This window comes from Nicrophorus vespilloides, unplaced genomic scaffold (genome assembly GCF_001412225.1).
Source record: "Nicrophorus vespilloides isolate i.1.1-1 unplaced genomic scaffold, Nicve_v1.0, whole genome shotgun sequence".
NCBI lineage: Eukaryota > Metazoa > Arthropoda > Insecta > Coleoptera > Silphidae > Nicrophorus > Nicrophorus vespilloides.
Window position 1 is genome coordinate 113,009 of NW_017099089.1, and position 13,530 is coordinate 126,538.

The following is a 13,530-nucleotide window of genomic DNA, read 5'->3' on the forward strand; positions in this document are numbered from 1 at the left end:
ATATATAAGAATATTTACTATTACATTCGCTTAGCGTACGACAATTTGTGTATGTTGACTTTATATGGGAATAACTTAAGTGCTGTGTCGCATAGTCTTTAAAAATGCACGTTGTTGTGCCAAAAGTTCACCGCTATGCAACATTTTACGGGCTTTTGTAATTGCGAACGAACAAATGCCATTATCGTGCAGAGAACAAGGTTGAAGTAATTAAATCATCAATTATAACGATATAATAAATAATAATTGTTCATAATTTTTATTTGAAGTAAAACTCTTTGCATTAACTTTCGTTTTAAATCACAGTAGTAAATTCTGTCTTTTTGAAAGAAATATCTTGTTTTCTTTCGTACAATAAAAGTGACAATTTTATGTGAAAATAATGTTGAATTCTTAATAATTTTACAGTTGAAATTAATTTTCTAATATTGCATACAAAGTTTTAAAAAAGTATATTTTCTGTAATTTTGTATGTATTAAAATTATCAATTACGTGCGTAGAACAATGCTCGTAAAAACGTAACAAATCGTGTATCTCTCACATAGTTTTTAAATAATTATATAATAATTTTTACGACTCCAACGAATTGTATGCTATGACGATGATAACAAAGAAAAGATTGCTGTATTTTTTGGATTAAACTTTTTTTTACTAAGATAAAATTTAGTTGGAGGTAGATTTTGAATACGATGACCTAGATTACTTTAAATATGTAGTGATTACATAATAATTTCGAGCAGGCCGACCTAACTGTTTAATAATATATTAATACTCATTTCAACTAAGGTTGAACTAAATATTCAAAATTGGTCTATAATTTCACAATAATCATTTTCTTTTTAAATTGTGATAATGTGTATTATTTGCTGTTATTTTTGTTCAATGAAAACAAATGAACAAATGCGCGTTGCAATTATGATTTGATCGTTCGTTTAACAACTTGCCAGATAATTTAATCATTCTGCCACGCGTGACAGGTGATGCAAACCCACATTGCGGAGATTACGGGAGAGAAATTAACAGAGAGTTGAACGAACTCGGTTAATCGTTGGAAAATGTACTTGTTTTAATATGTCATTAAAAGTTTTCATTTTTAATTTGCAATCAACGTTAATGCGCACTTAATATGTATCTCCTCTTCGCTGTATATTTGCATCGATGATTGTGCTTTCAAGGATATCGAAAAATGTTTTTGTTTTAATTTAAATATTCTTGTATTAAATTAATTTAAATTGCATTGTACAGTGTTAGTAACATTTGTTTAAAATTGAGTTTTTGATGTTTGACAGCTTATCAAAGTTAAGCAACATATTTTGACATTACTATTTGGATGGTTGTTAATGTACCCTTCACCAACTAGATTGATGAAATATTTGTTACTATACCGAATTGACTACATTTATTGGCATGTTTGCTCACTTTAGAAGAAAAATAGAATTTTTTATAGCTTACAAAAGTTAATAACACATTTTGGCATTACTAATTGGATGGTAGTTAAGATATCCTTCATCAAATTGTAGACATATTTGTTACTAGTCTTAATTGACAGTACAATTATTGATACGTCTGACCAATTTAGAAGAAAATCGTCTTTTTGATAGCTTAAAGTTAAGCAACATATTTTGACATTACTATTTCGATGGTTGCTAATATACCCTTCACCAACTAAGTTGAAGAAATATTTGTTACTATACCGAATTGACCTACATTTTTTTGGCACGTTTGCTCAATTTGGAAGAAAAATCGAATTTTTGATAGTTTACGAAAGTTATTAACATATTTTGGCATTACTAATTTGATGGTAGTTAAGATATCCATCATCAAATTGTTGACATATTTGTACTAGTCTTAATTGACAGTACAATTATTGATACGTGTGACCAATTTAGAAGAAAATCGTCTTTTTGGTAGCTTAAAGTTAAGCAATATATTTTGACATTACTATTTGGATAGTTGCTAAAATACCCTTCACCAACTAGGTTGATGAAATATTTGTTACTATACCGAATTTACACTACATTTATTGGCATGTTTGCTCAGTCTAGAAGAAAAATCGAATTTTTGATAGTTTACGAAAGTTATTAACATATTTTGGCATTACTAATTGGATGGTAGTTAAGAAATTCTTCATCAACCTAAATTGTAGACATATTTGTTACTAGTCTTAATTGACAGTACAATTGATAGCTTAAAGTTAAGCAACATATTTTGTCATTATTTGGATGGTTGCTCTTCATCAACTAGGTACAAATTTAAGAAATATTTGTCTCACTTGACACTATTTTTATTGACGCGTTTGGTCAGTTTAGAAAAAAAACGGTTTTTTTGACAGCTTACTAAAGTTAAGCAACATATTTTGACATTAATAATTGGATGGTTCCTAAAATATCCTTCACCAACTAGGTACAAATTTAAGAAATAATTATTACTGATCTGAATTGACACTACATTTATTGACACGTATTTATTTTTGACAACTAACCAAAGTTAAGCAACATATTTTGACATTACTAATTGCTAAGATATCCTTCACCAAATAGGTACAAATTGAAGAAATATTTGTTACTAGTCTGAATTGACAATACAGTTTTTGACACTTTTGGTCTGTTTAGAAGAAAATCATATTTATTTTTGACAACTAATTAAAGTTAAGCAACATATTTTGACATTACTAATTGCTAAGATACCCTTCACCAAATAGGTAGAAATTGAAGAAATATTTGTTATTAGTCTAAATTAACACTACATTTTTATGTTTAGAAGAATTTCATATTTATTTTTGATAGCTTACTAAAGTTAAGCAACATATTTTGACGTTACAAATTGGATGCTTGCTAAGATCTTAACCAATGCACATATAAAAATTCATTTTTTTAATACTTGATTGAATATAGACATAAATATGGAAGAAATCAAGTTGCGTGACTCAATTAAATTATAAATTCTCATATGTAATCTTATTAATATCGTATCGTAAATTTCAATTAACGTGCGCTCGTGTTACCGTTTGAAGTACAGGTAAAACGTAATTGAGTGGAAAGCAATGTTATGTCCGTATTTGTGTGTTTTATATTAGCAAAACTCGATTTAGTTGACTTTAACACGTAATAGTTTTCCTACTAAGTCTTGCGTGGATTTAATAACATTAATTATCTTTCTTAAATACGGACATGAGAATTTTTTAAAATTACATTTACAAACCAAATTATTGAAATACAATATAAATTGCAGTTAACGATTACAAAAATTGGGAATAAATAATTTTGTTGTTTAAAATATTGAAAAAATGCTTTAGTTATATTATATAATGTACGTATCCATGAATATTCACTTTTGTATAAACGTCAGGTTCGTTAGTGCGAATATACAAAAATATTTATTCAATAAATTATTTGGCTATTCAAAATAATGGAAAGTACTTTATTTACATAATGGAGTAAATTATTCCAGTTTAATGGTGATTTCAAAGTTTGTTATATATATAAATTATTGACCACATTTGTCCATCTTGGCTACTTTCCAAACCTAATACTTCTTTCCTACCAAATACACTTATGGTATCTTAATGGTAATGTGAGGAAATATTACAATAATAATATGATTTTATTAATCTACACAGAAACATAATTTTACGTTCAAAAATATTACTTCACAATTTTTGTAACTAAACAATTGTTTTCTCGACGTATATCTTTAAAAAATAATTGGAACCCGACATAGTGAAAATCCCGACATTATATTTTATATTAATTGTCGAGATTTTGATCAGAACCGAAGTAATAATTATATTTTTCATAATTTTTTCAGGTGTTTTGATTACTGGAGTCACCTTGATCACGGAAATGTGCGAGAACAGTCCGGACACGTTGAACCATTTCAAAAAAGTAAGTTGCGTTTCATCAATTTTCCCCGATACTTCTTTCGATTTCGATCAACTAAAATTAGTTTTTCGCAATGTGTAAATACTCTTTAACAATTTTTGTGTATCGTCTAGGTGACCAAAATACTTTATGTACATATCGTTGCCAGTATTGTTTATTTATTTACTTTTTTTGTGTTATTTCTTATCCCATCCGAACTGATCTAACGTTAGTGATTTTGTTTAGGACTGCTCTTTTCGTGAGGTACGCTCTTATTAATGTCTCTCATTTCGCTTTGTTTGAAAGCTTCTCGTACAAAAACCCAAAAAAAATATTATATAATAAGAAAGAAAACGTTTAGCGTAAATTTTACCACGAAATAATGAAATGAATTGTAAAGAAGCAATTGGGTGCTAATTGAACGGTTTATTTTATTTTCTACCAAAGTTGTCGTTAATTTGCTTTTATTTTCATGTCTCGTTTTTTTTTATTTAACTTTTTATTAGCGAAGCGTGTCGACTCGTTTGTTTATACTGAAATGTGTAATACGAACCAACTAAAATAAACTTTCGAAATGACATTGCGTTAACAGCGTTAAACAATTAACGAAACGCAATTCGCTTCGATCCAATTGAATTGATCCGATGCTTTTGGCGTCACCGATATTCATTCATTATTTCGTGATTGGTTTTGGTTTGGACGTTCCTCTTTGAGTGTTTTGATTATTTAACAAACGAATATATACAGGGTGTCTCACATATAATTATTGAATGAATTACACATTGATAATCGCAGTAATGTAATTTGATTGAATGTTTCCAACATAGATCAATACCAAAAATAAAATGCAGTGGAACCTCGCTTAACGAGTTTAATCCGTTCCAAAATTTCCGGATATTTACTTGTATAGTGAAACATATTCAAAAATACACATAATATTTATACACAAGTTTTAAAAATGATGTAGCATGCGCCCAATCCTGGACTTCTCTTCCCATCGTCACTCGTTATGAGAAACGTCGCTCGTTAAGCGAGTAATTTTTCTTACAATTTATTTTGCTCGTTCAGCGAAATGCTCGTTAAGCGAGGTTCCACAGTATTAAGTTTAGAATCATTGATCGATTATAGAATTGTGGCTGTAAAATGCACAAGGAAAGTATTTTCATGTTGTCTTTTAATAAAATCATTGATTTTATACCACTTACATTAATTCTAGACTTTCCAAATTGGTATAGAAAAAAAATACTTGTGACATCCTGTATATATATACTAAGCACTTGAAGGTATAAAAGAAAACAGCGAAGAAATCATAATTGTGCTGAAATCATGATCATATCTAAATCGAAATGAAAGGAAGTGGAGTGTTTGGGTTTCATTTGCTTCTCCAACTAAATGTTGATGTTTTATTTATTTATTTTTGATCCAGATGAAGTTGTGTGTTCGAAATCATTCATGGAGCTTCTGTTTTTTTTTATTACTTGAAACCATCATCTACTATGTTTTTATTTCTCTCTTTCGGATTGTTGTTTTTAATGCTACTGTTTTGCAGATCGTTCCGAATCTGGTTCGCATCCTGAAGAATCTTATATTGGCCGGGTATTCCCCAGAGCACGACGTTTCCGGTGTCAGCGATCCGTTTTTACAGGTAATATTGAAGAATCTTACCGTGTTTTATTACTATAATTATTTGGTTTTAGGTAAAAATTTTGAAATTGTTGCGAGTTTTGGGTAAGAACGATGTGGACGCATCCGAAGCGATGAACGATATCCTTGCTCAAGTGGCTACGAACACGGAGACTAGCAAGAACGTCGGCAACACTATCCTATACGAAACGGTCCTCTCCATCATGGACATCAAGTCCGAGGGCGGCTTGAGAGTATTAGCTGTTAACATTCTAGGTAGATTTCTGTTGAATAATGATAAGAACATCCGTTACGTGGCTCTGAACACGCTGCTGAGAACCGTGCACGTGGATACATCGGCCGTGCAGAGGCACAGATCGACTATCCTCGAGTGTCTGAAGGATCCGGACGTGTCTATTCGAAAACGCGCCATGGAACTTTCATTCGCTTTGATCAATACCCAGAACATCAGGACGATGATGAAGGAACTGTTGACGTTCCTGGAGAAGGCAGATCCCGAGTTCAAGGCGCAGTGCTCCTCGAACATCGTCCTCTCCGCCGAACGTTACTCACCTAATAAGAAATGGCATCTGGACACGTTGCTCAAAGTACTAGTTGCTGTAAGTATATAACACCTATCAATTCCTATTACTTTTACTAAATGTGAGCTTCTTTAGGCTGGAAACTACGTGCGCGATGATGTTATTACGTGCACGATACAGCTGATTTCCGAGACCACCTCGCAGCAGGCCTACATTACCTTGCAGCTGTGGAAGGCCCTTTCGGAGGATGTGACCGACAAGCAGCCGCTGATCTCTGTTGCCACGTGGGCCATCGGTGAATTTGGGGATCTGCTCTTATCCGCCTCCGTGGAAGACACCAGTGACGTTGTGAAACCCTCAGAGGATGAGGTCATCGATTTGTACCAGAAACTGCTGTGGTCGCCACAAAACAACACCGTCACCAAGCAGTACACACTCACTTCATTGACGAAACTCAGCACAAGATTCACTTCGACCAAGTAAGTATTAAATTCTTATTCCAATAAAAAAGTGTGTCTGTAATGCGTCTATTGTCAGACTTAATCTCATGCATCAATAGGATCTATATAAATTTTGATATTCTCGGGATTCTCAGTGTTGGGATTTTGATCTAAACCGTATCAATATGTTACTTAATTCTAATTGTGTTTTTTGCAGTAAAATTCAACAAATCGTCAGCACGTTTTCATCGAGCTTAAACATTGAACTGCAGCAAAGGGGCGTGGAATTCTCGCAGCTCTTCGGAAAGCACGAAAGCTTGAGGTCCGCCCTCCTGGAACGAATGCCTCCGATGGAGCTGAACCGTCAGACCGACGATGAGATGCAGACGAACGGAGAATCAGACATGCACGAAATGAAACTGGACGACAGTCCGCAGCATAGGAATACGGAATCTGTAAGTCAAGTCTTAAACCTCTTACGATTTAAAGGTTTTATATTCATAATATTTGCAGAATGCTCTTCTGGATCTGCTGGGAAGCGATAGCAGCGACCTGGATATCATCAAACCGAACAATCCGATGCCCACGCAACCTGTATCTAATAGCAATAATCAGGATCTGCTGGATTTGCTGGGAGGTCTGGACACGCTGTCCGTAACCCCTATGACCAACGATACCACCAACACGGGTATAGGCTTAATACTGGAAAACAACAATCCTATTCAAATGCCAATCACGAATAACTCAAATTTCTTGACCGGCGATTTCTTGAGCACGAACATCCTCAGTGGTTAGTATTTGTAATGGTAATCAGAATCTAATTTGCTAAAATTTCGATTAATTTTAAAGTAGAACAAGACTTGCCCACTCTTAATGCTTTCGACAAGGACGGTCTGAAGATAATGTTCGCATTAGAAAAGATGGATAACAATACGGTTTCGATCAACGTGACTGCGACCAACAACACGTTATCGAATATGTCCGAGTTTCTGTTCCAAGCTGCTGTTCCTAAAGTAAGTTTATATCCGTATTTATAATATTTACATTCTTACTTTTGACACCACGTTTTTATTGTATTTGACAACTACTTGATACTTGACAAGTATCATGACAAGTATTGTAACTATTACTTTTTACAAAAGCAATGTTTTTTTACGTTTTATTGTATTTGATAAGTATCTGGTAGTATTGGATACATGACAACTAAAGAGTAGGAGTCATTATTGTTCATGTTAATGCAAATATTTACCTCTATTTTTCTTCTTCGATTTTCAGTCATTCCAATTACAAATGTTATCTCCCTCTGGCACGGTGATCTTACCTAACGGCGTGGTGACGCAAGTACTGAGGGTCGTGAACCCCTCGAAAGTAAGTGAACAATTCATACAAGCAGATCTAAAAATTAACAACCATTCTTTAATTTATCAAAAAAACAGAGCATGTTGCGGATGAGACTGCGAATTTCCTATTCCATTGATGGTAACCAGGTGCAAGAGCAGACCGAGGTGAATACCTTCCCCACGGACATCTGGGATTGACGAATGCTTGGCTAAATGGACGAAGAAGGGAAGTGAAGGGCGGGCGTCGAGGTGAGAGATCGGGCGGGTCATTTGAAAAAAAAAAAGGTTTTTTTATATACATATATATATATATACATATTCCTTTATTTCGAGTTAATTTAAATTTTTAATTTCCGATGCAAAAGCAAATGTTTGTTAATAATAAGAGTATAAGAGCAAAATACGGATTCACCTAAATTCACTATAAGTCTATAAACAAGTCTGTACATTTCGATACCGACACAAAAAGAAATATCTATATATATATATTTTTTTTGTTCTTGTTGATTTTTATTTTTCTCTCCAATCGTTAGATTTAGTTGAATTTTCGTTTAGTGAGACACCGTGTATATATATATAATAACATTTATTTGTTTTTTTTTGTTTAACTACTTTTTGTTAGTACTTAATTAATTTTTAAAGGGCCCAAAAATAATGTTGTCTTTTTATTTTTTAAATCCGATACGCGATAAAAAAAAACACTGAAAAAGTATTTATATATATTTCGTATATTATTATTATTTCCTTGTTAGTTATTATTCTACATATATATTATTATTTTCTTTCTTTTGGGAAACAAACGTTCTGCGTTGTATATCTTTATGTACGCGCGTTCGTATCATAAAGATACTTTGTGAATGCAGATTGTCTTATATTATACTTTGATTCGATATCTTTGCTTGTTACATTTATATTTATCATGTTATTTACGTCCATATTAGAATAATTAATTAATAAACATGTAAATAATATGCATTTCTTAATCCCGTTTTATTCTTTACAGTTTGTTACGTACGGTGATTTTTATGCAATTTACTTATTTCAATCATAGTTATGCATGTTTATGGAAACGCGCACACTGCCGTCACGTGAACTGTGCTTTCGGTTGCATAAACGTGCGTGAGAAAGCAAATTGATTTCCGTCCTAAATGATACAAATTGTTAGAATTATTTCTTTATAGATTTCCTTAATGGGTCTAATTTCATATTGTTTCTAATCTGTTGGAAATTGGTGAATCAATGAATTAAATTGTATTTTTTTAAATGAAACTGGTGGGTGCATTAGGTAATTTTTTGTAATAAATTACAAGTAAATGAAACTATAGTGTTTATTAATTAAAGGACTTAAATTAGGATATTTCACTTATTATTATCATCGCGAATTTTGAAGTATATGCGTTTTGCGAATAATTACAACGATGAATCTGAATGCAGTCGAAATCAGTGATTGGTGACGGCGTTGGTGCAGTTGCCGTTGAACAGTCTATCCTTGATCATCTGAGCCATCAATCCGTGGATGATCTCGATGGTAGTCTTGCAACTGTCCTTGGTTGCCTTGAGCAGCTTGTCTTCGCTTCTCTTCTCATGGGGATCGGTGCCACCTACCATAAAACCTCCTCTACCTAGTTAATAATGCATTACATGGCATGTGTTAATGGACGATGGTGATGATAGGATATTTTACCTAGAGACGCTTCTGATTGCTCCAGTTTCTCTGACAGATCGAATATCTGACCGGTTGTGTAGTCCGCGTTGGTCAGAAGACTGGACGAGCTTAGAGTATTCACCCAGTATTTGTTCCACAAGGAATCCAGAAGCCTCCGATCCAGAGCGGACTTGAAATAGGTCACCTCCAATGAATAGTACTGCTTGCAGTGCACGCCGAAATCTTCGATTTTGTTCAGCGGAATAGTTTGATACTCTGACGGTTCTTCATTTTGACATTTGTAACCCTGAAAAAGTAAAAAAAAATGATTAGAATCATTTAATTATTGGAAAAGTGTAGTTCAATACCTTTGGGTATGTTCTGAAAGCTCCTAGGCAAACTTTGCCAGAGGAAATAGTGCGGACTGGATCAATAACAATAGCAACAAAAGGCTCTTGGTAGCTCTGATTGGTCATTTGAGTGGAGACATCAATACCAGACAACCAGCATCCGTATCCTGGATGACTGTGATACCATCCAATAGCATTCTCCTCCCTTCCAACCTGTCAATTTAAAACAATTTAATTATGAAGAAAATGCACAAAATCCAATGAATAATTACCAATTTAGCTGAGGTGATGTATGAGCTCATATACTCGTAAGCTTGAGCCTGAGCATTCACCCTGGTCTCTGTACCCTCCACTGGCAGAGCAAAAGAATCCATGACAAACATAGTGTTGCCATCCACCTTACCCAGCAGCAGACCCATTACTTCCAAAGTACCACCGGATCTGGCATGCATGACCATCTTGAGCAGAGCCAAAGCTGAGATCCTGATATCCTTAAAGAAGTTCGGGCTACAAAAAAAAAGGCAAGTTAATAAAATCATGATCAATATATATACTGTGTAAGCATGACATACTCTTTTTCCCACGGTTTAGCCATCAGAATGTCCTGCTGCTGCTGCTTATCGAATCTGTAGATTTCATCAACAGTGTTCGCAGTCTCCACATTGTTGCAGAGCTCCCAAGTCTTCTGAGCGATGGTCGCTTGGGAATCCGTGCTGGTTCCTGGCTGCGACATCTTCGAAAGGAAACACTAGATCAGGATTGAAATAAATAATCGACGTTAACCAAATATCATCCAAGATTCTAATGTTTTTCTTGATTGTCAAAACCGGTTCGTTGATGGCCGCTGCTACCAACCACAAGAAAGCTCAACTTTAAGCCAATTGATGCATTTTACCAGGCATACCAAAGTTAAATATTATTTTTTTTTTGGAGCTTACTTGTAACTTAACGGCAACTTTAAATGTATCTTTAAATCGGAATTGATTCTTAAACTAGGTGTTAAACGGATTGCATATATCAATGCATGTTTTTAGTATTCTCAGATTGGTCTGCCTGTTTAATTTGAATGTATTTGAAAATTTGTTGAGGCGCGTTTTATAAATGTTGACACGTTGTGCGTGATGCGAAAAATGCCAATGAAATCAAATTAGATCCATAATTCGTCTGCCTGTTCGATTTATTCGCGCTGACGCTTCGCATTCCTCCCCAAACGCAGGTACGACTTTCATTTATCATATCGCTTTGCTATCTGTATTCAGTACGTTGCGTGCCTTTGCAGAGTGAGCAGCTATGGAAGCCCTATCCAACCTGCTGCAGCCCTACAAGGAGGAGGTCGGTGTCACGGCCAGCGTCGTCACCATCCTGCAGTTCTTCTCAGGCACCTTCATCTGCTATGACATCTACAAGAGGAAGAGCACCAATGGTATCGGAGCCCTGCCTTTCATTGGAGGTGTGGTAATGTATGTTGCTCGAAATACATTCAACCCAGAATCCCTTGGACAAAGTCAAGGACATTGCTTTCTCTATTATGCACATACACACATCAGTGATTCTAATTAATTTGACTTGTCCTTGAGATAGGCATGCAAAATATACACAAGTTTTTGAATCTTATCTCACTGTCATTGAATAATCTTATAAGAATCACATAAAAACACTTAAATCTATTATTTACAAATTACAGTACAAATTCATCATCTAAGAGAAAAAAAACATATATCAACCAATCAATCAACATAAAGTTGTAACAGTAAACTTTACTTTTTTTAATTATCACTTAAACTAAGCATATTAATTACTTATAAACAGTAAATGCGCAATTAACCATAAATTGAAAGATTATTATAGTTGCAAACAAAAAAATATTCAGATATGCGTATAATTGTTGAAAACAAGATAAGCATTTTTTTTTAAAAACTTATATAGCAATTTTTTTCGGTGTTTACGTAAGGTTATAGCTTACGTTCGTGTTGAAACCTGGATTGTTTTATAATAAGGCTATGTGGAAAGTTTTAATGTTTTGCTTCTACTTTATTTTTTGTTGTTATTAATTAGAGACACGATGTGGAATTTAAGGTTGAAGCATTTATTGAAGTCAATTTGTGATAATCAAACGTTTCCTTTTATTCAATTCCATCGTTGATATTACGCAAGAAAAATACGACAATAGCATAAGATATTTCTGTTGCTGGAATAGTAGAAATCCGGTTTTGTGATGAAATTAATGAAATCTGTATTTTTTAAAAAAAAAGCATGAATGGTTACGTGCCTTTTAGTACGTAGACAAATCTCGTATTGTTATTAATGAATGAAATATAGTAGGCACTGTAAATGATGGTGTATAAGATACATTAATTAAATGATTGATATTTGACAGCTTATCAAAGTTAAGCAGCGTTTGTTGGGGATATTTCTTGGATGGATTCAACTCTTAAGCCAAATATGTTTTATTTTTAGTAAATTATCAAATTTTTAGTACACACTAGATATTATGAACATTTAACTTTAACTCTTTCAGGGGTACACGCATTGTACCACCTTTTTAATTGTATCTTAATTTTCTAGAAAATGTCCAGGAAAGAGGAATTAACACCTTCTAATTAACAAATTCATTAAAACTATGCATTGATTTTTTATGCATATCAATTTTTTTTGTCTTGCACCACTTGGTGCTAAAAGTAAATTTATCATTTTATTCATTGATTTCAATTAGTAGTATTATTTGAGATTTAATTAAATTGCAATGGTAATATCTTCAATTTCTCTTTTGAGGAAACACACTTATTGTATAAATATAATTGACAACTTGGACAAGTACTTGTGACATTTCTATCAAACCTAAAGTTTGTATACAACTTTTGGTTAGTAAACTTAATTTTAATTCTTTTTCATTTTTCTCTTAATTGATGTTGCAGTGGGATTTTGGTGTTGAAATTCTCGATGATTCTGCAGGATAAGAACATGTTCAATGTGAACGTGGCTGCAATCCTTCTGAACACCATCTACCTGGCGTTCTATATCTTCTACTCGAAGAACAAGATGGAAGAGGTGTTTCGACCCTGTCTCAAGGGTTCCGCTCTGATCGTAGTTCTCCTCTCTTACGTCGCCTACGAAGACCCCAATAACTTGGAATACAGATACGGTCTCATCGTCACCGTCCTCATGCTTCTATTGATGGGAAGCCCTCTGATAGAAATCGTAAGAGATGATTCTTCTACTCAATGAACTCAATTTTATTTTCAAATTTGTTGTTTTGCTTTAATTCAAAACAGAAATCCATGATCAAGAACGAAGATGCCTCCGCCATTCCCTTTCCCTTGACGCTGATGGGAACCATCGTTTCCTTCCTGTGGCTGCTGTACGGAATAATTTTACTTAACAGCTTTATGGTTGTAAGTATCTGAAATTGCAATGCAATATTCAAATTTCGTTACTAATTCCTAGAAAGTTGGTGCAACTTTGCAAATTTCTTATAATTGCGTAAGATGAAGCAGACTAGTAACTACATGTAGTTAGTTGATCGATAAGTACTTGACTAAGTATTGCCAAGTAACGTAAGATGAACTGGACAAGTAACTACATACTGTTAGTTGATCTATAAGTACTTGACTAAGTATTGCCAAATAACGTAAGGTGAACGGGACAAGTAACTATATACAGTTAGTTGATCAATAAGTATTTAACTAAGTATTGCCAAGTAACGTAATGTGAATGGGACAAGTAACTGCA

At 33.7% G+C, this 13,530-nt stretch overlaps 3 protein-coding genes across 7 annotated transcripts in view; 2 read left to right on the plus strand and 1 right to left on the minus strand.

Annotated features, from left to right (window-relative positions):
• The window catches only part of LOC108563986 (AP-1 complex subunit gamma-1), a 16,740-nt gene extending 8,388 nt beyond the window's left edge, over positions 1-8,352 (plus strand). For all 3 annotated transcript variants that reach the window (XM_017922847.1, XM_017922849.1, XM_017922848.1), the window contains 9 exons: positions 3,809-3,885; positions 5,411-5,506; positions 5,559-6,104; positions 6,162-6,505; positions 6,684-6,921; positions 6,980-7,256; positions 7,316-7,479; positions 7,742-7,834; positions 7,903-8,352. In XM_017922847.1, the coding sequence (XP_017778336.1) occupies positions 3,809-3,885; positions 5,411-5,506; positions 5,559-6,104; positions 6,162-6,505; positions 6,684-6,921; positions 6,980-7,256; positions 7,316-7,479; positions 7,742-7,834; positions 7,903-8,004 (1,937 nt within the window). In that variant the 3' untranslated portion in view covers positions 8,005-8,352. The remainder of the gene's footprint in view (positions 1-3,808; positions 3,886-5,410; positions 5,507-5,558; positions 6,105-6,161; positions 6,506-6,683; positions 6,922-6,979; positions 7,257-7,315; positions 7,480-7,741; positions 7,835-7,902) is intronic.
• A 764-nt stretch (positions 8,353-9,116) lies between these two features.
• On the minus strand, positions 9,117-10,678 carry LOC108563989 (COP9 signalosome complex subunit 5). 3 transcript variants are annotated; one of them, XM_017922854.1, is made up of 5 exons: positions 10,374-10,678; positions 10,074-10,308; positions 9,820-10,014; positions 9,491-9,758; positions 9,117-9,407 (listed from the first exon to the last, which is right to left on the minus strand). In XM_017922854.1, exons 1-5 carry the CDS (start codon positions 10,532-10,534, stop codon positions 9,247-9,249), a joined length of 1,020 nt encoding a protein of 339 aa, XP_017778343.1. In that variant the 5' UTR covers positions 10,535-10,678; the 3' UTR covers positions 9,117-9,246. The 3 variants fall into 3 exon arrangements, with proteins under 3 accessions (XP_017778343.1, XP_017778341.1, XP_017778340.1); XM_017922852.1 differs by having other exon boundaries at positions 9,117-9,419; XM_017922851.1 differs by having other exon boundaries at positions 9,117-9,428; positions 10,374-10,677.
• Positions 10,679-10,872: 194 nt separating this feature from the next.
• Positions 10,873-13,530, plus strand: part of LOC108563991 (sugar transporter SWEET1) — a 4,489-nt gene continuing 1,831 nt past the window's right edge. Inside the window, exons 1-4 of the mRNA XM_017922856.1 lie at positions 10,873-11,017; positions 11,081-11,261; positions 12,717-12,999; positions 13,074-13,193. Of these exons, the coding sequence (XP_017778345.1) occupies positions 11,092-11,261; positions 12,717-12,999; positions 13,074-13,193 (573 nt within the window). The 5' untranslated portion in view covers positions 10,873-11,017; positions 11,081-11,091. The remainder of the gene's footprint in view (positions 11,018-11,080; positions 11,262-12,716; positions 13,000-13,073; positions 13,194-13,530) is intronic.

Coding starts and splice junctions, on each gene's coding strand:
- LOC108563989 (XM_017922851.1), bottom strand. CDS start 10,534: ATGTCGCAGCCAGGAACCAGCACGGATTCCCAAGCGACCATCGCTCAG. Junction 10,015..10,073: donor ACATCACCTCAGCTAAATTG/GTAATTATTCAT, acceptor TTAAATTGACAG/GTTGGAAGGGAGGAGAATGC. Junction 9,759..9,819: donor CTTTCAGAACATACCCAAAG/GTATTGAACTAC, acceptor TTACTTTTTCAG/GGTTACAAATGTCAAAATGA.